The following is a 21,609-nucleotide window of genomic DNA, read 5'->3' on the forward strand; positions in this document are numbered from 1 at the left end:
TTCCATGGAAATGTCTTAGTGTTTTCTCAGTGGGTCTTTGCAATCTGGAAACTCATGTTCTTCAGTTATGGAAACATTTAAAATTTTTATTATTATTTTTTGGATGATTTTCTCCCTCCATTATCTCTGTGATCTCTTTCTGGAACTTTTGTTGTTATTCAGATGTTGAATCCCATGGACTAATCCTATAATTAAAAACAAATTTTTTTTTCTTTCCTTTTTCCCCATCTCCTTCATTTTCTGGCTCTACTTTCTGGGAGATTTCTTTAATTTCTATTTTCCAACCCTTCTATTGAAATTTTTTAATTCCCCTAATTGATTTTATTTATTTATTTTTCTTCCAGTTTTAATGAGATATAATCGACATAACAGCACTGTATAAGTTTAAGGTGTGCCGCATAATGATTTGATTTACTTACATCATGAAGTGATTATCACAATAAGTTTAGTGAACATCTATCATCTCATACAGTTACAAAATTAAAGAAATAAAAAATTTTTTGTGATGAGAACTTAACAACTTTCATATATAACGTACAGCGATGTTAATTATTTTTATCATGTTGCACATTTCATACCTCCTTCTACTGAATTTTTATTTTTGCTCTCATGTTTTTAATTTCTAAGAACTCTCTTTTATTCTCTGCATTTTAAAAACATTGTTTTTGTTTCATGGATATATGTTCTTTTCTTATCTGAGAATATCCATCACAGGTTTTTTTAAAAATGTTTTTCTCCTTGTGTAGTCTGTATTTCTTCTAAACTTTTCCTTCTTTCTTTGTTTTGGCCTCTGTCTTTCATTTTAAAGTCTTTCCTCAAAGGTCTGGTAATCCTCAGTTGTCTGCTCATATTTAAGATCAGGACACCAAGGCACTGATTGGAAACTGTGAGTGTGTCTGTATGGGATGTAGGGAGGCATGTGGACCGTGAACTTTACTATAGGGTGAGCCATGAGGCCATTTCCTTGAGGAACCCCTGATGTCAGTACCATTAGGTCTTTTTCCTTGTCTGGTTAGATTTCCCAGAGAAGATGCTTCCAAACTCCTGCCTGGAGGGTGTAAGCCTGGTTGTAGGTAATCTCAGAGCTGGGTGAAGAGGGAGTCTGGGGCAAGTCTCAACATTCAATCTGTAAACTTTCATTTGATCCCCATTTTCAGTATCTATCTAGCCATCCATCTATCAACCTATCCATCTTTCTAACTTCCTCTCTCAATCTCTCTGTGTATTTAGAAGTCCTAAGGCAGGACTATCCTGGCGGTCCAGTGGTTAAGACTCCGTGCTTCCACAGCACGGTGCATGGGTTCGATCCCTGGTCCAGGAACTAAGATCCCACATGCCATGCGGTGCTGCCAAAAAAAAAAACAAAAGAAGTCCTAAGGCAAGCTGGGGCGTTCTGTTGACACATTCTGTATAGTCCAGCTAGAGTAATTTCACCTACAGGCAATTTCACCTAAAGGCAAGTTGGCTGAAAATTCAGTCACAGCTCCCACTGCTGTCAGCACAAAGTCCAAACTTCTGGCTAATCCCTCCAGGCTCTGGCCCAAACCTCCATTATCTGAAACATTATTCCAGCCTTTTTTCCCCAGCAAGTCAGTTCTGACCATGTTAGACTCTTTCCAGTACCTCAAATGCAGTGTAGTCTCCCCTCTGGGCCTTCTGTACATGCCATTTCCCCATCTGAAGTGCTTTTCCCCCTTTTCCCACTCTCATCCTTGGCCTGAATGAACAATGACTAGAGCAGATGAAAAAGTGCAAAAGTCAAATCTGAGAGGACTGTTGCTGCCAGAGGCTTGGAAATTGATGATGGTGCCATTTCCAAGACAAAATTCAGCCACTCCTGTTGCTTAAGGGTCCAAACCCAAACTTTTTAGTCTGACAGCCAGCACTCCTGATAATCTGTCCCACTTAATTTCTCTAATTCTCCCTCCCTACTCCTTATCAGAATCACTGCTGATAGTCTAGTCCCTTTTATTATTTCTGCTACCCTCCTTACTGATGTTCCTTCTCAGGCACGCTTGAAGACACCTCTTCTTCTGCCAGCCCTTTATTTATTTATTTGTATCTTTGTTTAATTTTTGGACATGCTGCACGGCATGTGGGATCTTAGTTCCCCAACCAGGCATCCAACCGGTACCCTGCAGTGGAAGCATGGAGTTCTAACCACTGGATCACCAGGGAATTCCCTACCAGCCCTTTAAATACTGTTGTAGTTGAGAGTTTTATCATGGACCCAATCCATTTCTAAGTCACTTTTCTTTAGACATCTAATTTTCTCTTATAGCTTTAACTATGTCTAATATGCTGATAATTCTCACATTCACCTCTCTAGCTCAGATGTCTCCTGGGCTACACACTTGTGTGTCCATTGACCTACAGGACATTGGTTCCTTCAGTTAATATTTGCCGTGCCAGGAACTGTGCTAAGTACTGGGTATACAATGCTGGGGACAAACAGACCTGGAACCCAGTCTCTGATCTCATAGGGCTTACTTATAGTGTGATGGCAGAAGACAGATGCTGGATAAATGATTAAAATTACAACCATGATGTGTGCCACAAAGAAGTATAGGATGCTTTGGCAGTGTGAGGCAGTGGACCTAAACCAGTGTGGGCATAATGGAAGGCTAATGAAATTATATTTAAATTGGGATCTGAAAGAGAAGTTTGTTGAAGACAAAGGAACATGACCACCTGGATGGTAGACCCTCAAACTCAAAGAGCAAAATCAAACTCATTGAACTCATCAACTTCTCCTCCAAAACTTTTTCTCGTATGTTCTCTCTTCCATGACTGGCATCATCATGCACTCAGCAATCCAAGGTAGAAATCTGTGTTCCTCCCACTTCTTCACTGACTCCACCGCATCCTTATCACCAATTCTTGTTGATTCTATTGCATATTTAACAGGCTCAAATCAACTTGTACCTCTGTTGCCCACAGCCCTAATCCAAGGCATTCCTCAGCATCTTTCTCACCTGCAACAGCTCCTCACAGCTCTCACTGCCTTCTGGAATGCCCTTTCTCTTTAATCTATTCCCCACAGTTGTAAAACATAAATATTATTACATTATACTACTGCTTTAAATCTTTCAGTGGCTCTCCAGTATTGATAAAGTGAAGACCATTTTCCTTAACCTGATTTACAAGTCCTTTGCAGTCTAGCTTCCCTACCTCAAGCCAAACGCTATTTGAACTAGTTGTGGTTCCCCAAAGGACATGTTCTTTCTGCTCCTCTGCACCATTGTAGTCCTTGTTCTCTCAAGAATACTCTTACTGCACTTTTCCTCTAGCAAATGCCTATTTATCCCTCAAATCTCAATTTGCATCACCTCCCCTGCAGTAGTCTTTCCCTATCACTCTGAAGAACAACTGACCATTGTTTGTCTCCTTGGGATTCCCCCAAAACTTAGTCCTTATCTTTATCCCATGTTCAAATGAACTCCATGCACTTACTTGCTTAAATGTGTTCGTCTGCTCCTTCCCCAATATATTATAAAATCCTTGTTTGGGGGACCACATCTTGTCTTTGTACCCTTACCACCTACCACAGTGGATAGAACACAGTGAGGGCTAAATAAATATTTGCTAAATGATTACTGCACAACACATGATCCTAATTTCTTGGCTATTTTATTCACTTCCACCGAAATTTCTCACTTATCTTAGTTTACGAATCCTAAGTTTCCCCTCTACTATCCTTTCTCCGTAACAATTTTTCCTCTTTTGAATTTTCTCCGCATTTAGATATCCAATCTTGTGCTAAGTTGCATTTGTCTTTCGGTACTGCCTTGAAATCTTTCTTTTACCTTTCTTTGTATGCATGATCAGAATCTTCTCAAGGCAAGAACGTGACTCTTAAACCGCATCGTGCAGAGATACAGAGGCTCAAAAGAATCCAGTCCGCCTTGTGGACTGTAAAGCCCAGCGCATGCGCACCAGGCCCTTTTTTTTTCCTTTCGACAACTCCTTTTTTTTTTTTTTTTTCCTTCGGAGCGTGCGCACCAAGAAAGACAAAGGTGGGGAAAGTGACCAAGCAATCATTCAGGCGCATGCCCATCCCTAACTTGTACAAGCCTGGTGGAGCGCACCATGGTGAAGTGGGTGTGGTCTGACCAGGAGCATCAGAAGTCCAATCCGATTGAGTGAGCTCCGTCCCTCCCTTCCCATGATTGGTTAGCTCTCAGTGTTGTGGGGTGGGAAAAGGAAGAGACAGGGGCCGTGGAGAGATGGGGTGGCGAGGAAAAAGAACCAGTCTGGTTCTGCGCAAGCGCAAGTAAGCGACCAGGAGGGGGCGTGAGAGAGTGAAGAGGAGTGTGGAAGCCCTGATGCGCTGGCCAGCGCGAGCTGGGTCGCCAGCCTCGACGCCTGCGCCTTGGGTCTCAGGGCCCGCGCGCGGCGGGCGGGTGCCCGGTGCGCCTGCGCAGTAGGCGGCGGCGGCAGGGGGAGGTGGAGGCCGTGGAGCGGCAGCGGCAGCAGCGGGTCCCGGGACTGAGGCAGCAGCGGGGGCAGCGGCGGGCGGAAGCTGAGGTGACGAAGGCAGCGGCGGCGGCGGCCGTTTCCCTCACGGTGGCGGAGACCAAGGCGGCGGCGGCGGACGGGGAGCGGCCCGGCCCCGGCCCCCTGCTCGTTGGCTGTGGCAGGGCCGCCGTGGGGCCGGCCCGGCTCCCGCCCCCCGCGGCTCCCCCTCCGGCTCCTCCTCCGGGGAGACGCCGGGGACCTGGCCCGGCCCGTACTCAGAGCGCTGCTGCAGCCGCCGCCGGGGGAGTCGGAGGCGGTGGCGGCGCCATGGGCGGCCTGGCCTCTGGGGGGGATGTGGAGCCGGGACTGCCGGTCGAGGTGCGCGGCTCCAACGGGGCCTTCTACAAGGTGAGGCGGCGCGCCGGCCGGGGACGCGGTCTTCAGCCCCCTCCCTCCAGCCAGAGCAGGGAAGAGTGGGGCGGGATCGATATTCTGGAGCTAAGCCCTGACCCTTAGAACCTTAAACCCACGCTCCCACCCGCGGCCCTCCTGGGGGGAGACCTCTATAAGTTAACCCCTTCCTCTTATTTTTGGCCCCTCTATTACACCTGCTTTTACCCGCATCTCCGGGATTGAGCATCAGGGCATTATTGTACTTGGTTCAGCTCCCCCCCAGCCCCCCAGAAGAGACCCCATTTACCCAGCGTCTCGTTGACTTTTCTTGTCTCTAGTAGAAGACCTACCTTGGATCTGAATCACGTCTTCCCCACAGTCCAAGCACATGGAGAATTCTCTTTATTCTTCCCTATTACCCCCTTGGGAAGGCCGTCCCATATTAGATCTTTTCATCTTCCTCGGAGAGGCCTCTGCTTACTGGCTCTGGAAGACTCACCCCACTTTCATCTTATATTTCTGTTCCCACCCCAAGGAGAAACGGTCAGAATCTGTTTATGACATTTAGTATCTTTGACCTCAGGAACTCTGGGCTGTACCAGTCTAGTTGCCTCATAGCCATAAGGTGGCATCTTTTCTCAAGTCTCTCGCCCCACCCCTTTATTCCAAGACTAGCTGGTTTACTGTTCTACCCAGGGATGGTTTTGTATTTGTCATCTCACTTTGACCTCATACATTTAGATCATTCATACAGTTTCTTCATCTTGAGGAGTGTAAGCTTCATATCCCTGATCTCTAAAAGGGGATCTCACAAGGATTCCCTCTGTTTATCTCCTTCTTAAGGATTTCCACTTCTAGAAGACTTTTTGGCCAACTCGCCCAGTTTGGGAATCCACTAGCCTTTTTTTTTAAAGGAGAAGGAGACTATCTTTAAAAGATCCTTGTTTACTTCAGCTCCCCCGTTGCCCAGGATTGGGTTTTTTAGAACTCCTTTTATTACCACCTTTTAAAGCTGTTCTGAATCTTATTTTTTAGGACATTTTTTTCCCATTTAGATTAAGCCAGAGGGAGACCCCTCTTGCCTCTCAGGAATTTTTCTTTATGTGACTGTTGTTACTTTGAACCTCTTTGGACTTTATGCCTGGAATTGTCTCAGAGACTTTCCCGATTCCTGTCTTCTCTCATTTTACCCTGAGGAGCAAGAGCAGAGTTATCTTATCATAACATTACTTGTGAGGAGAAGAACCCCCTTTCCTTCACTTCCCCTCAAGCCTGTCCTCCCATAATAGACCTCTCCACCTTCGTGCCCTTGGAAATGACTTTCTCGAACTCCTTCCCTGTGAAATCATATCTTGCTATAACTGGAAAGGGTCTCATATTTGCCCTTGGAGTAGGTTTCTGCCCCAACTTCGATTGATAAGTTCAGTGTAGTCATTTTTGACCCATTCTAAATGCCTATTCATTTCTGCCTTACTTTCCTCACCAGGTTTCTTTATATTCTTCAGTGCCTGTGGGTACCCACATCTATCTTAACTTAACCTCTCAATATAAGCCTTTAGCTTTTTTTCCTAATATTTCTGTGTAATCCCCAGAAACTACCTATTCCATTACCCAGCTAAGATGGAAGAAGGAAGCTCCCAGCTGATCCCTTCTGTCATTTTTTTCTGCATACTTTCCTAACTCATGGGACTTTTTCTTCTAGCCTGCCTCCATAGCATTTCTGTTTTCTTTGGCAAAGTCTCTTAATTCCTTTCTGATTCTGATAGAGTGCATTTGTCTCTTATATCCTTTTTCCCCAAACTTGCATTACCTTTGCTGAAATACCTTTCCTCATAAGATTTTAGCCTCATTTACCACAGTATCTTGTCCTTCATCTGGGTCCTTCCCATCCCTAAGAAAAGTGATTCTTAAACTGAGCCTGAGATCAAGATATGATGTTTGCATTTGTTCTAGGAAGCATGGGAGTCAGACACAGCTGGGAAAGATTGGTATCCAGTTCAAATTAGCTGTGTGAGACTGCTGGGAAGGGACATGTTTCCCTTTCCACATATAAGTGTCCAACAGAAAATGTGTCTCTGGATCTTTCTCTTTTCTCCTGTGGGCTATGGCAGTGATAGACTTGATTGAGGGAATTGGGGCTAGGATGCTTTGAATCAGAGAATAGAGTTTGGACTTGAGCTGAAAGCCAGGTAATGTGGATTTTGTGTCCTGGCCACTTTAGCATTTTCTGCCCCATGCCTCAGTTGAAAACAACAGTAAATCCTTAAATTCAGACTAATCTTTCTTCAACGTTCAGTGCCATATAGATACTTACCCAATCTGTCCTTGCTGCTGATTTAATATTCATGACTCAGCAAACTTCAGTGTGGTTCAAGGAGTGTTTACATTGCTTCTAGAACTATAAATTTGGGAAGGTTCCTTTCATCCCTCTCAGAATTGGGTCCTAGTGTTGTTGATCTTCTTCCAGGATAGAACTGCAAATGTCAGATCTGGGATCTAAGTTATCTTTTAGCTATCCCATCAGCTCTTCCTTTTCTGTCAGAACTTAATGTGTTTTGTTCTTTAAGCGGTGCTCTCCCAAATGAAGTATCTGTTCACCTTCCAGGGCACAGTCATCCAACTTTCCAGACCTTACCTGGATATCCCAATTCCAATTCCTTTTTAAGGAATATGGCATCCTCACCTTCAACACGTGATTTTTATCCAGACCCTTCCTGATTTTCTTCTAGAACTCCCTCCTTTATTTTGAGAACCCAGAACTAGAAGATAGGTTGAAGGTGGGACCTAATTTTGTATCTTATAATTTGAGGAAAGTGAAGTGCTTAGGAACCTAGGGCTCTCACTTCCTCTGTCCAGTCCTAGGCTCTATAAGCCAAAGCTCCATATGCCCTGGCCATTGAATTGAATTGAGTTATCCTTTGGATGTAGGTAGCCTTCTAGAGAGGCACTCAACTGCTCTTGCCCTCCTCTGCTTATCTTCTCAATGAGCATGGACTGAGCAGAACTAGGAGCTCACTTTATGCCACTGGTATTTTTGGAGGAAAAAAACTGGGGTAATGTGGGTGGAATTAAGGAGCAGAGACTGACTTGGAATATGAAGTTGAGGAGAAAGCTTGTTTTGGAGAATCTTTGAAGGAAAAGGACCCTAGAAGTATAAGAATGAGTGACGTTTAGTTGAACTGCTGAGTTATGTGAGGGAAAACTCCATTCTGAGCTTTGCATTTCTGCCTTGGGATCATGGTAGCTGGAAAAACCAGGGTAATGTTGCTACCTCTGCCTGAGGGCCAACCCTGACATGTTGGAGGAGAATTGGATTAGAGCTTTAGACATATCCTTTGTGAATGAGTGTATCTAGGAGTGGGGATCTCTTCACAAAAGAGGCAGGCAAGTGATTCTCTTCCACTATGTTTTAGCTCATCCCTGAAATGTTTTGAAAATAGCTAACTCTCTCTTGATAAACTGTTTCTAAAGCTTAGAGATAGACATTTTGGATAAAGAATTGGATAAAGTCAGCTGAAGAGGCTAGATGAAATGTTTAGAGAAATCCTTACAAAGGAAGAAAAGAGGAGGACACTTAAAAAGGAGCTAAGGAAAAAGAAGAAAAAGAAAAAAAAAAAAAGGAGCTAAGGGAAGAACCCAAAAGGGAAGAGAGGGATTTGGGCAAATAGAAGATGTGAGTGGAGAAGAGTAGGAATGGGTATTGATGGAGCTAAATGAAGAGTGGAAAAAATATTACTGAAGAAGGGAATGGCAGAGAAGGCTGAAGCATAGGTAAGTCAGAGGCTAGGCAGTACCAGGAGGACTAATGCCTTGGGCAGAAGTAAAGTTCTAAGTAGTAAGACTCCATAACAAGATCCTTTCCCGAAAGAAGAGAAAGATGGCTGGTACAAGAGTGACATTTTAGGTTTAGATTTAAGGAAAAAACAGTGTATTAAGCGTTTATGATTGATCAGTTCTCTGAGGTGGGAGTGACACAAGTGTACATTTTTGGTGTTTTCTTTCCCAAACTCATATTTTATTCCTACCTGCAAAGCTCAGGAATAGTTCTTCGTATATTAGCTTTTGGAAACCCCTGATTTTTAAAAAAAAAAATCTAATGAGGCATAATTGACATACAGTGAAGTACACCTATTTAAAGCATACAATTCGTTAAGTTTTGACATATATAGAAAACAAACCATCGCCACAATTTCTATCAATCCCAAAAGTCTTCCACCAACCACCAATGCCTTTTGTCATTATGCATTAGTTTGCATTTTCTGATTTTTGACAGAAGCGAAAAGGCAATTCAGTAGAGGAAGGATAGTCTTTCAACACATTGTGCTCAAAGAACTGCACATTCATAGGTTAAAAATGAAGTTTGGGGCTTCCCTTGTGGCGCAGTGGTTGAGAGTCCGCCTGCTGATGCAGGGGGACACGGGTTCGTGCCCCAGTCCGGGAAGATCCCACATTGCCGCGGAGAGGCTGGGCCCGTGGGCCATGGCCGCTGGGCCTGCGCGTCCGGAGCCTGTGCTCCGCAGCGGGAGAGGCCACAGCAGTGAGAGGCCCGTGTACGGCAAAAAAAAAAAAAAAGTTTGATTGTATCTGGCACCATATACAGAATTTAACTCAAAATGGATCATTGACCTAAATGTAAAATAAAAACTATAAAACTCTAGACAAGGACATTAGGTAAAGATTTCTTAGATATAAAACCAAAAGCTCAGATACAGAACAAGTTGAAAAATTGGACTTTATCAAAATTAGCAATCCCTAATTTTGAGTATGTGAAAAACAGGAGAGAAGGTAGGAAAATTGGGAGCACAGGATTGAACGCATAGCTTTGGCTTCCTCAGTGAAGACATAGAAAATAGGAGGTGGGGAATTCCCTGGCAGTCCAGTGGTTAGGGCTCAGAGCTTTCACTGCCTTGGCCAAAAAAAGAGAGAGAAAATAGGAGGTAGACCAGCGATTCCAGCTATTCAGTCATCCCTGTTCCTCTCCCTTGTCTTCATCTCAAGTTTGGGGTCTTCTACAAATTTTATTACTCTTTTCAAATTCTTAGCAGTGTCCTAGTCTAGCATTTAGAAATCTCACATCTTTTATTTATTTATTGGGCCGCACCGCTCAGCTTGCAGGATTGTAGGATCGTAGTTCCTGACCAGGGGTTGAACCCTGGCCCACGGCAGTGGAAGTCCTAACCACTGGACCATCAGGGAATTCCCTCACATCTTTTATTTTATTTTATTTTATTTTTATTTTTATTTTTTGCGGTACGCGGTCCTCTCACTGTTGTGGCCTCTCCCGTTGCGGAGCACAGGCTCTGGACGTGCAGGGTCAGCGGCCATGGCTCACGGGCCCAGCCGCTCCGCAGCATGTGGGATCTTCCCGGACCAGGGCACGAACCCATGTCGCATGCATCGTCAGGCGGACTCTCAACCACTGCGCCACCAGGGAAGCCCCCTCACATCTTTTAAATCCTAATTTTTCCTTCCGTAAATTGTGTTTGTTTCTAATTTCTCCAGTGTTCTGATTATTTTCTTACGACCCAGGCATCAAGGCACCAAGTTCGCTCAGGCCTCTTGCTGTATTAGGAGCTAGACCCTTTCTCTCTTGGCAGATCCTGATGTCCTCTAGGTGTTCCAGGACAACCTCACACTGTCTCATGGGATATTCTTAGCTTTGCTGAATGTTGTTGGTATTTTAATTGAATTCTGGCAAGCTGCTCAGCACTGCATGAGGCAGACAGATAGGGAGGCCTCTGTGGGAGCCGTAGGAGACCACTAGTTTCCCAGCTGTTCTGATGCAGGTGATGTTTCTCCCTTCTACTTAATTTCTATCTCATCTTATTTCTGGATTTTGCAACATTTCTTTCCCTGCCAGTATTGTTTCCTTTCTTGCTACCTCAACATTCGTATTCCTTCACCAATACAGCTTTTTCTGGCCCTGTTTTTAGATTGCTTGTGTCCCCATCTAAAACTCTAGTTTAAAAAAAGGAAGAAAAAAAGGAGTTTCTTGGTGGCCAAGTGGTTAGGCCCTCTTGGTTTTCACTGCTGTGGCCCTGGGTTCAAGTCCCTGGTTGGGGAACTGAGATCCCGCAAGCCACAAGGCGCGGGCAAAAAAAAAAAGAAAAGAAAAGCAAACAAAAAAACTAGTTTAAGGCCCTCTAAAACTGTCTGTTCCCTTGGTGGCTGAGGTGGTGGTTGATTGGCTTTTTTTTTTTTTTTTTTTTTTACTTTGTTCTAAAATCCATTCTAGGGCTTTGTGAAGGATGTCCATGAAGACTCTGTCACCATCTTCTTTGAAAACAAGTAAGACCTTGGGAATAGAGAATCCAGCATACTAGGTCCTAGCAGGAGAGTGGAGAAGAGGGGGCGGCTGAGTCCCATGAGGCGTGTATAATAGGTGGGGGAGAGCCAAGGGTTTGGGTGGGCAACTTATATGGATCCCAGGAGAGGAAATGGTGAGAGTGGGGGTCATTTGACTCCATATTTAGATTCTAGCAAGAGATGGAAAGCACCACTATGGAGCAGGGCCTGGAGTTTAACTTGTAATCACGAGGGAAGGTGGAAAATGCCCAGTGGAGGAAGAAACGGGCAGCCACACTCGCCTGAATGCTTTCATATCACTGTTTTCCCTCGCAGCTGGCAGAGTGAGAGGCAGATTCCTTTTGGGGATGTCCGGCTACCACCTCCAGCTGACTATAATAAGGAGATCACAGAAGGGGATGAAGTGGAGGTAAGGGCCTTGGAGTCCACCTTTTCTAAATGTCCCTTTTCCCAGGATTCTGCATCTCCCTTACCCTGATACCAGTACCCTAGGCTCTTCACTGGTTGGTTCACGCTCCTTCCTCCATCCAGCTAGGCAGCCTGTGGAAGAGTGAAATGCAGCAGTTTTCTGTCCATCATTGCTGTGATCAGTCAAGCTCTCAGGGAGCTTCCTGTTTTCAGGGGATTCACTTTTCTTCCATTTATGATAACAGCATCTAAAATCCAGTGTACTCTGATTTTAATTAGCAGCTCCTTCCTCTAGATTCCTTTATCTTAGTTTAGGATGCCTCCCAAGTGTCTTAATGCTCATTCCATTCTTGATGTTTTTGGATGGTCCTCAATATCTCTTATTTTCAACTTCTCTTCAGGTTTATTCTCGAGCCAATGAGCAAGAACCTTGTGGCTGGTGGCTGGCCCGGGTGCGGATGATGAAGGGAGATGTGAGTGATTGTCAAGGCCTTTGGAGAACTGCTGAAACACATATTTTAGTCAGAGAAAGGTGGGAGACAGAAACTCAGGTCATCCACAGCTTCTCCTTTCTTTCCTTCTGCCAGTTCTATGTCATTGAATATGCTGCCTGTGATGCCACTTACAATGAGATTGTCACCCTGGAACGGCTTCGGCCAGTTAATCCCAATCCCCTTGCAACCAAAGGCAGCTTCTTCAAGGTTACCATGGCTGTGCCTGAGGATCTGAGAGAGGCGTGAGTGTTTGGGATGTCGGGAGTGGGGGGCCCTCTTTATGGTCCTCATCTCTGCCCTTGTTTGTCCCAGCCCCCACTCCCAGTTTCAGTGTTCTGTGTTCCCTGGCCCTCTAGAGTCCCTTTTGCTCCCAGTTCCTCTGTTTCCTCATCCCTGTTCTTTTACTGCAGTCCTTATTTTTCTCAGTCCCTCTCTCTCTCCCCTTCAGCTGTACTCTACACTCTGCCCTCTGAGCACTGTTCTTTTTCTCTGCAGCTGCTCCAATGAAAACGTCCATAAAGAGTTCAAGAAAGCATTGGGAGCAAACTGCATCTTTCTCAACATCACAAATAGTGAGCTCTTCATTCTGGTGAGTTTATTCTGCCTGAATTTCACCTAAGCCCTTTTCCCCTTTTAACTCCTTTGCAAGAAGAGAAGAGCTAAAATGTGCTTATATTTATTTGTCAGAGAGGACTTTATTGCTCCTGACCTCTGTGGACCCAGGTTAGCCCTACCTTTCCTTAGTCTTTCTCATGTATGACCTTAATTTTTTTTTCAACCTGACCATCGTATTGCAGTTTGGGCTGGGTACCCTTCCTTGCATATTTGGACTCTCAAAAACAGACAGTATGATTCTCACCTGCGCTTGCTACTTAAAATCACTTCCCTTAAGCACCCAGTTAGTAGGCCCTTGTGAGACTGACAGTGATTTTTCCTGTTCCTTAACTTTGTTTCTTAACTCCCACCCTTTTCCAGTGACTCAGGCATCCTGATTCCCGGTTCCTGGATCTCCTCTAAAATGTAGTCAGTCAGTTTTAATGACTTTTCCATTGGTTTCTTTGCAGTCAACCACAGAAGCCCCTGTGAAGCGAGCATCCCTGCTGGGTGATATGCATTTCCGAAGCCTGCGCACCAAACTGCTACTTATGTCCCGCAATGAAGAAGCTACCAAGCACCTCGAGGTAAGTTTTGGCTTCAGTTTTTACTGCTGATTGGTATTGTCCTTCTCCCCTCCCGCCCCATCCTCCACCCATGCTCTTGTGAACAGACATTAAGGTCTTTCTGGGCCATTAAACCTGGGTCTGCTATTTTATCTCAGACTCCTCCAGATGGCAGAGCTCCATCATGTTTTAGTACAAGCTTTTTTTCTTTTTTTTTTCAAAGGGACCCTTTGATCAAGTGAAATTTTACTTGAAAGCACAATGCATAAAACATATCAATCAAAACAGGGTCTAAAAGTGCAAGAGGGTGTGGCTCTTACCTCCACTGGCTGCCCCCAAATTACCTCTGAGAACCAGACTGCTTTGTGGGATATGTTTGGGAACCATTTGTACACTGGAAAGACCACTGGACTTGGAATCAATCCTATGTCTTGCTTTGTCAAATAATTTGATTTCAGTGAGCTTTTTCTTCTTTAGCTGTGACAATGAGGTAGTTGAATGTGAGTGTTTCTACAGTAGTTGAAAGTGAGTGTTTTTGTGTTCTGACATCTTATGACATATGACATCTTATGATGGTCAGATTCTCTTAGGAATTATACCATCCTAAATGAGGATGGTATATATACACGTGCTTGCACGCACGTGTATGTGTGTATTTGAACATCTGTTTCCTTTTTATCAAGTGAACTGATCTTTTCGGGAGCCTTTGAAAATTCTGGACCATGGTAATCTTTACTTCTCCAGGGATGCTACTCAGGGCACTGCCAGAACCTTTCCCTTTTCCTGCCCTTGTACTCAGGTATCCCTCTAAGGACTGGTTGAGAAATGAAGTGGTAGCATGGTGTACCATAACCTCTTTTTATGCTTTTCTCAACCTGTTGCTTTCTGTTCAACTTTTCAGGTTTTATTTGGGGAGTTGATATTGGTTTGGTTAAGGTAAATAGTTCCTTACACTTGCATTTACCTTGTGAAAAGTCCTTTCTTTCATACCAACTTTATTTAATCCTCTTGTTAGTCTGGGAATAGGGTAGGTCAGGTGTAGTCATTTAGCAGATGACAGAACAGAGGCACAGAGAGTATGTTTTGTTTGGGATCACACAACCAGATAGTGTTATAGCCAAATCCGGATCTTTGATGGATCTCAGCCCAGATTCGGCCATCATTACCTCCCCTCCCCACCAAGCCATTGGTATTGGGAAGGTAGGAGTGGAATGAAAAGTTCCTGAATACTTCACAGGTCCTGGTGGTCAGTGGACTCCCAGGTAGTTCTGGCTTTCTTTCATACAGTCTTTTCTCATTTAAGTTATGCAAAGCATCCGGTATCTGGGACAGGTGTTCTGAGATTTCTCCATGATTCCTGTAGTCCAGTGGTCCAGTGCCTTTTTTTTTTTTCAGACAAGTAAGCAGCTGGCGGCAGCTTTCCAAGAGGAGTTCACAGTGCGAGAGGACCTGATGGGACTAGCAATTGGGACTCATGGTGCCAACATCCAGCAGGCCCGAAAAGTACCTGGGGTGACTGCCATCGAATTGGGTGAAGAGACCTGCACTTTCCGCATCTATGGGGAGGTCAGCAAAAGATAGCTGTTGTCTAGGTCCCTTAGGGGATAGAGAGAAGAGAGTGTGAAATAGAAAGGAAACCTGTCGTGTTGACCTCCCTCCCTGACGTCGGTGACGCCACATTTTCTCAAAGACAGAGAGTGGCAGGAAGGTCACTGTTTGAGATCCAGATGTTCTGTTTTATTAATGACTCCCCACTCCTCTTCTCTTAGACTCCCGAGGCGTGCCGACAGGCCCGGAGCTACCTTGAGTTTTCTGAGGACTCCGTGCAAGTGCCCAGGAACCTGGTTGGTGAGTTGGGGATGAGTATGTGTATAAGAGAATACAGCTGGGGACCAGATGTGAGATGCTCTAAAGTGATTCTGGCTTGGCACCTCCCTGTGGACTTCCAGTTTCACAAGGACAGAGCAAACAGTCTGTAGTAGGAGTGACAAAAATGGGAGAACAGATTTCTAGGGATTGTGATATTTTGTCCTGTGAAAACACACCAGAAGCTTAGAAGCAAGAGAATCATTAAACGGAATCTTTATATAGCAGCTGGAAAACTGTTTATCTTGTCTGTTTTTACTCTTCTTTCTTTCCTTTTTTTTTTTCCTTTCCTTTGAAAAAAAAAAGGCCTAATTCCTCCTTTACCCATTCAGGCAAAGTGATTGGAAAGAACGGGAAAGTGATCCAGGAGATTGTGGATAAATCTGGTGTGGTGAGGGTTCGAGTAGAAGGTGATAATGACAAGAAGAACCCCAGGGAGGAGGTATGGGGCAGCTAACACCTAGAGATTGGTTGCCAGAAGTAGATGGGATTATTCTCCAAGCCATTCCCTTGAGAGATGGGATTTCTAGGGGTTGGGGCTTGGGAACTTTGGTTTTTCCTGGTAGATGTACAGCCCAGAAAGATCCCATTTGGGTGGGCTTCTGTAGGAGACAGCGTGAACTTAAAACTTCGTTTGAGTCTCTTTCTAATCCATCTGTCCTTTCCTCTGCTCTCCAGGGAATGGTTCCCTTCATATTTGTTGGCACCCGAGAGAATATCAGCAATGCTCAGGCTCTGCTGGAGTATCACCTCTCCTACCTGCAGGTATCCAAGCCAGAAGCCTGGGAGAGGAGAGATCCATGTGTACAAGGGGACTAAGGATACTGGTGGATAAAGTTAAAAGTGGTGGTTCCCAGTTTGTGTCTCTGAGTAGAATAGAAACCATTAGGTGGAAAATTGGGGCTGTGGAGTTAGAACCCAGAATTTTCCCTGTTTTAAGCCTTCTTGCATTCCTGAGAGTTCAGATCCATTAGGGACAGTCAGGGCAGAGAAGCAGGAAAAAGAGACTGTTCATTGATCTTATACTTATTCCTCCTTCCTTGTTTTTCTCCATCTTCTCCCCAACCAGGAGGTGGAGCAGCTTCGCTTGGAGAGGTTGCAAATTGATGAACAGCTTCGGCAGATTGGGCTGGGCTTTCGCCCTCCTGGGAGTGGGCGGGGCAGCGGTGGCAGCGACAAGGCTGGCTACACCACCGATGAGAGCTCCTCCTCCTCCCTCCACACCACACGAACCTATGGGGGCAGCTACGGGGGCCGGGGCCGGGGCCGGAGGCCAGGCGGTCCTGCCTGTGGTGAGAGGGAGGCGAGCAGTGGTGGGGTGTGTGGGAGGCAGAAGTCTGGGTGGAAGTTTGAGGAAAGGGTGATGGAGAAGATGAAGAAGTGGTTGGCTGGGGGACTTAGGAGTGAGAGCGAGAGTCTTCCAGCCTGGGGACTGGGATGGATCCTGGGGTAGGGTGAGTGACCCTGTTTGAACCCTACTGTGTTCTTCAGGCCCCATCTCAGACCTATCCACAGCTTCTGAGACTGAGTCAGAGAAGAGGGAAGAGCCCAACCGAGCTGGGCCTGGTGACCGGGATCCCCCGACCCGGGGGGAAGAAAGTCGGAGGCGGCCGATTGGGGGCCGGGGTAGGGGACCCCCACCTGCCCCCCGGCCCACCTCAAGATACAACTCTTCATCAATTAGCTCAGGTACCAGAAGCAGACAGCTAGGTTCACGAATGTGGGCCAAAAGGAAAGATGATGGACACCTCACTCCCAACTCCTCTTTTTCATCTAACCAGTGCTGAAGGACCCAGACAGTAATCCCTACAGCCTACTGGACACATCCGAACCAGAGCCCCCAGTTGATTCAGAGCCTGGGGAACCCCCCCCAGCAAGTGCCAGGCGCCGCCGCTCCCGCCGCCGTCGCACTGATGAAGACAGGACTGTCATGGATGGAGGCCTGGAATCTGACGGGCCCAGCATGACAGAGAATGGCCTGGGTAAGGGGTGTACTTGGATCTGAAAAATCAGAACTGGGCAAGAATTGAGGGATGGGAGATTGATGCACAGCTCTCATTTTCCCCTGCCCCACAGAAGATGAGTCAAGACCCCAGCGTCGTAATCGGAGCCGCCGCCGCCGTAACCGTGGTAACCGGACTGATGGTTCGATCAGTGGAGACCGTCAGCCAGGTCAGCTCACACAGGATCTCAGCAGACTTCCTCAGAGAACAGGATGCCTCCTATCCTGTGAAAGCTAGGGGTTGGGGTTCAGTGGGTGTCTAGGGGCTGGGTACCTGGGTTCCTTCTGAAACTTTTGGTCCTCTGCCTTCCCCAGTGACTGTGGCTGACTATATCTCCCGAGCAAAGTCTCAGAGCCGCCAGCGGCCACCCCTGGAACGCACTAAACCTTCAGAGGATTCTCTTTCAGGACAGAAGGTAGGCAAGCAAGACATAGTTTACCCCACCTCCTTTTTTGTTGTTCTGGGGTAGGGGGCACAAGAAAACTCCCAAAGAAACCTCTCATTAAATTGCAGAGAAGGCATGTCTGATGGAGTTTAGACTGCATTTAGAATAGTGAAAAAAGTTTGAATAGAAGAGAATTTGGTTCATATTTTCTGGACCCCAGTAAAAGTGACTACAGGGGACCAGCCTGGAGGTACCTGGAGCATTTAGGTGGTAGGGAATGGCATTACCTGAATTTCTACTGACCTTTTTCTTTGCTTCCTCTCCATTTTCTTTCCCACTCCCCCCTCAGGGTGACTCTGTCAGCAAGCTTCCTAAGGGCCCCTCAGAGAATGGGGAGCTCTCTGCCCCCCTGGAGTTGGGTAGTTTGGTGAATGGGGTTTCATAAACCCTCCAGCCCGCATCCCTCCCTTCTCCATCTCGCTTGCTGCCCAACACCATGGCCCTCACAGGCCCAACTGACCTGCGCTGGAGCTGCTCTTATCTAGGGGGGCGGGGGGTGGCACAGCAGCTTGGGTCCCCCCCCAGCCTCAAGGAGCTAGTGGAGGGGTGTGTAACAGGGTCATACCCCCCTCCCTCTTGTCCACCCTACCCCCAGGGTGAGGGGAGCCTCTCTCCTTCCCCATCAGACTGGATGTGCCTTTATCCTCTAATGCCCCAATCTCTCTCTGAACACCCCCATTCTCCGCCTGTTGGTGCGGGGTGCTCCTTGACCCACCCAGATTGGACAGTTCAGGGGGGCTCCCCTGCTATCCCTCCTCCCGTCCTGTACCCCCCATTTCTGGGGCCTCATCACTGTGGAAGACGGGGATAGTAAGGGTATAAGTGGGTGGGAGGCATGGGGAAGGTTTTGGAGTAGAACCAGGGGTGTGTATGAAGTGGGGTGACAAGGTCCCCCAGGGGAGGGGGGACCAACCTTGTCTGGTGGATGAGAAGGCGTATTTATTTTTCACTGTACAGTATTTAAAAAGAGAATAAAAAAATCCAAATGGCCCTCTGGTTCCTGCACCTTCCTTATGCCCAGTTTGGTCCATCTGTTTGTGTAGGACTGACCTGCCTTGACCCTTGTTTCCTGTATCTCCACACCTAGCTTCTCTGGCATTCCAAAGTTGGTCTACTTCTGGGAATTTCTGACATTCCTAAATTCTCCAGGCCCAGGTACCCTCCTGGTCCAGAGGAGAGTGGCTTGTGCCTTGCTGCCTCTCCCCTCCCCCAGGTTTGCTGGTAGAGGGAGCTGGGCCACTCCTATACCCTGAGTCACAGCGGGCTAGGTAGGGCTGCTCAAAGCTGGAGCTGTTCCTGCTAAGGGGTGAGAGCCAAGGCAGGCTGCTTAATCCGATTACCTGAGGCCTGGGGCTTGGGCTGGGCCTTGGGCAGAGTGAGGAGCAGGGTTCCCTCAAGACAGCCTCTGGGACCTAGGTGTCCAGCCCTCATTCCTGCTGGTTCTGTGCCCTGGATCCAGGCTTTTTCTCCAGCATCCACATCGCTGACCTCGCGGCCTTAGGGGTCATCCTGGGCTTCCTTGCTCCCTGCCTCCCAACTCTGAGGATTAGAAATAAAACATGCAGTGGAGAAACCTAGGTTTGGGGGCTATAGTAGGGAGGGTTTAAATTTTCTCACCTGGAAAGGGGTTGAATCACCACCCAAGCACCTCAGGAAGCAAAAATGGCCTGCCTACCTCCTGACTGCCAGACTTTTTTGCCCCGGGCCAGGTTAGGGGTTTGAGGAGCAGGAGGCACCAGGAAAGAGTTTGGTTTGGATTGGGGGGTTGGGTGTCCTCACCTCCCTCCCAGCACAACTCTGAGCCTGAGGGCTTTTGATCACCAGATGCCTGATCCGTTGTGCAAAGGCATTGACTTTAAATTGCCAGTGCTTAAGAAGGGAGGGGTAGCTGTTCAGAGCCACTGGGGCTGGAAGGCCTGACTTGGGTCTTGGGTGGGGAGGAGGCGTGGTCCCCTGGGGGGGGGAGTGTTGGGGGCTGGGAAGAACAGGACACCTGGTTGGCCTAAGGGAGGGGGAGGTTGGCGCCCTTCAGGAGGCGCGGTCGGCTGGGAGGGAGTAGGGAGGAGTCAGTCGTTAAAAGCAGTTCCCGGGCCTGGCGCACCCGGCAGTCACAGACGCTGAGGCCAGGTGAGAGGGCTGTGGCACTCGGGCTGTGCCTCCTGGCAGCTGCGGGACCCCAGAGCGCGAAGTTTTACCGCCTTCACCGAAGCCCGGGCCGGTGGCCGGCAGCTAATAGGGGGAGCGAGGCAGGGTCGGGGACCCCGCGGCCACAAGGAAAGAGCACAGCCTATCCAAGACTGGGTACCGGACAGCGGATTTTGCGCTTGACTCCCCAAACGTGCCGGATTGATTGGTGGCAGGGGCTCCATTATAAGGACTCTGAACTTGGGGACGATATATATACCTTTTAAGGACACGAGTCTCTCTGTAACGACTCCGGACTAGGAAGGCACTTCCATTTTAAGGATACCGGGTTTGGGGATCAACGTTTCACTTTGGAGGGGAGGGCGTGTAAGACGCCCTCTTAAGGCTTCCCTTCACCCCCGATGGCGCTACCCGGCTCCTCACAGGCCTGGAGGCTGGAACCTCCCACTCCCACAGCCCCTAACTCCTCGTCCTCGGGCTCCCAGGAGCGGGAGGGCGCCGGGAGCCCAGTGGTCTCCGGGGGGCTTCCCTTGGAGAAGGTGAAACGGCCCATGAACGCGTTCATGGTGTGGAGCTCCGCCCAGCGCCGCCAGATGGCGCAGCAGAACCCAAAGATGCACAACTCGGAGATCTCCAAGCGTCTGGGCGCGCAGTGGAAGCTGCTGGGCGAGGACGAGAAGCGGCCCTTCGTGGAAGAGGCTAAGCGGCTCCGGGCCCGGCACCTGCGCGACTACCCCGACTACAAGTACCGGCCCCGGCGCAAGACCAAGAGCGCGGGCCCCGGGTCGCCCCACTTCGGCCAGGGAAGCGGCGGCGTGGCTGGCGGCGGGCCTGTCTGGGGACCCGGGTACACGACCACCCAGGGGAGCAGAGGCTTTGGGTACCAGCCCCCCAACTACTCGACAGCCTACCTGCCTGGCGGTTACGGGTGAGTGCCCGGGGAGCGGAATGAGGACGTGCCCCCCGCCTGCAGCCTGGGTGGGGGCGGATACCAGAGGGCCTGGCTGGCAGGGGCCCCCCCACCCAAGAAGGGGACACACCCGGAGAAGTTTGGGGGGCGCTCCGTGAAGGGTGGGAGAGTTCCGGGGAGCCAGGGTCTTTCTAGAGGACGTTTCCATCATAGTCTGTTGGTGGCGGCACCGCAGGAGCAGACCACAGTGCCCTGGATGTGACCGTGTTCTAGTTACCAGAATTTCCCGTTTCCCACCCCCGATTCTGGCCCTCGTGTGACCCAGCTTCCTCTCCCAGCCCCCGGGGCAAGGACAGGCCAAGCCCAGCTCTACCCCTTCCTGGCCTGCCGCCCCAAAAGAGGAAAACAGGCGCGCAGCACGCAAGCTCGCTCTTGAGCGTGCCCCAACACGGCGGCGGCGGCGCTGCTCTAAGCCGTCCTGGGGTCCGGTTCCCTACCGGCGGGACCCGGAGAGCCAGGGATGGGTAGGTGGGTGACAAGTTATACTTGTCTGCTTAGAGCTGCTCAGAACCACCCCCACATGCGAGCTGGGGACCCTCCTCGGCACCTCCAACCCAGGGGACCAAGTGCCTTCTAACCCCGGTGTTTCTCTTTGCAGCGCTTCCCACTGTAAACCGGAAGCCTCCTCGCCGTGCTCTCTCCCTCCGAGTAACCCAAGGTTCCAGGGGGAGCTGCTCCCCCCTTACAGCCCCTACCCACCCCCAGGCTCTCCCACTCTGTACAACCCTCCCCTCCCAGGGGCCCCCATGCCCCTAACCCACCTCTAACCCTCATGGACATGGACCTCCCAGAGAGGTTTCCATCCTCCTTTTCTACCCAGAAACACCCCAATACCACCACCACCACCATTCCCAGGCTGCAAACCCTGTTCTAGAACTGTTGAACCACAGTTCAGAGGAGGTGGGCAGTACCCCCCAAAGCCCTGAAAGCCAGTGGGAACAAAAGACAGTTTTTTTTTTTT

At 48.3% G+C, this 21,609-nt stretch overlaps 2 protein-coding genes across 3 annotated transcripts; both read left to right on the plus strand.

The window, feature by feature from the left end:
• The first annotated feature begins 4,441 nt into the window (after window positions 1-4,441).
• On the plus strand, window positions 4,442-18,765 carry FXR2 (FMR1 autosomal homolog 2). Of its 2 annotated transcripts, none has more exons than XM_079904218.1 (17): window positions 4,442-4,866; window positions 11,087-11,139; window positions 11,473-11,566; window positions 11,967-12,038; window positions 12,153-12,301; window positions 12,555-12,648; window positions 13,124-13,240; window positions 14,615-14,785; window positions 14,989-15,067; window positions 15,418-15,527; window positions 15,764-15,850; window positions 16,155-16,377; window positions 16,577-16,774; window positions 16,867-17,067; window positions 17,138-17,257; window positions 17,403-17,503; window positions 17,823-18,765. In XM_079904218.1, the coding sequence occupies exons 1-17, from the start codon at window positions 4,786-4,788 to the stop codon at window positions 17,916-17,918; spliced, it is 2,046 nt and encodes a 681-aa protein (XP_079760344.1). In that variant the 5' UTR covers window positions 4,442-4,785; the 3' UTR covers window positions 17,919-18,765. The 2 variants fall into 2 exon arrangements, with proteins under 2 accessions (XP_079760344.1, XP_079760345.1); XM_079904219.1 differs by having other exon boundaries at window positions 17,162-17,257.
• A 1,314-nt stretch (window positions 18,766-20,079) lies between these two features.
• Window positions 20,080-21,481, plus strand: SOX15 (SRY-box transcription factor 15; the record flags this gene model as incomplete). The annotated part of the gene is made up of 2 exons (XM_079904977.1): window positions 20,080-20,606; window positions 21,247-21,481. 2 exons carry the CDS (start codon window positions 20,080-20,082, stop codon window positions 21,413-21,415), a joined length of 696 nt encoding a protein of 231 aa, XP_079761103.1. The 3' UTR covers window positions 21,416-21,481.
• Window positions 21,482-21,609: the final 128 nt, after the last annotated feature.

The sequence above is a fragment of the Stenella coeruleoalba genome (genome assembly GCF_951394435.1).
Source record: "Stenella coeruleoalba genome assembly, chromosome: 19".
In the NCBI taxonomy this organism is placed as follows: domain Eukaryota; kingdom Metazoa; phylum Chordata; class Mammalia; order Artiodactyla; family Delphinidae; genus Stenella; species Stenella coeruleoalba.

Coding starts and splice junctions, on each gene's coding strand:
- FXR2 (XM_079904218.1), top strand. CDS start 4,786: ATGGGCGGCCTGGCCTCTGGGGGGGATGTGGAGCCGGGACTGCCGGTC. Junction 15,528..15,763: donor AGAAGAACCCCAGGGAGGAG/GTATGGGGCAGC, acceptor TCTGCTCTCCAG/GGAATGGTTCCCTTCATATT. Junction 15,851..16,154: donor ATCACCTCTCCTACCTGCAG/GTATCCAAGCCA, acceptor CTCCCCAACCAG/GAGGTGGAGCAGCTTCGCTT.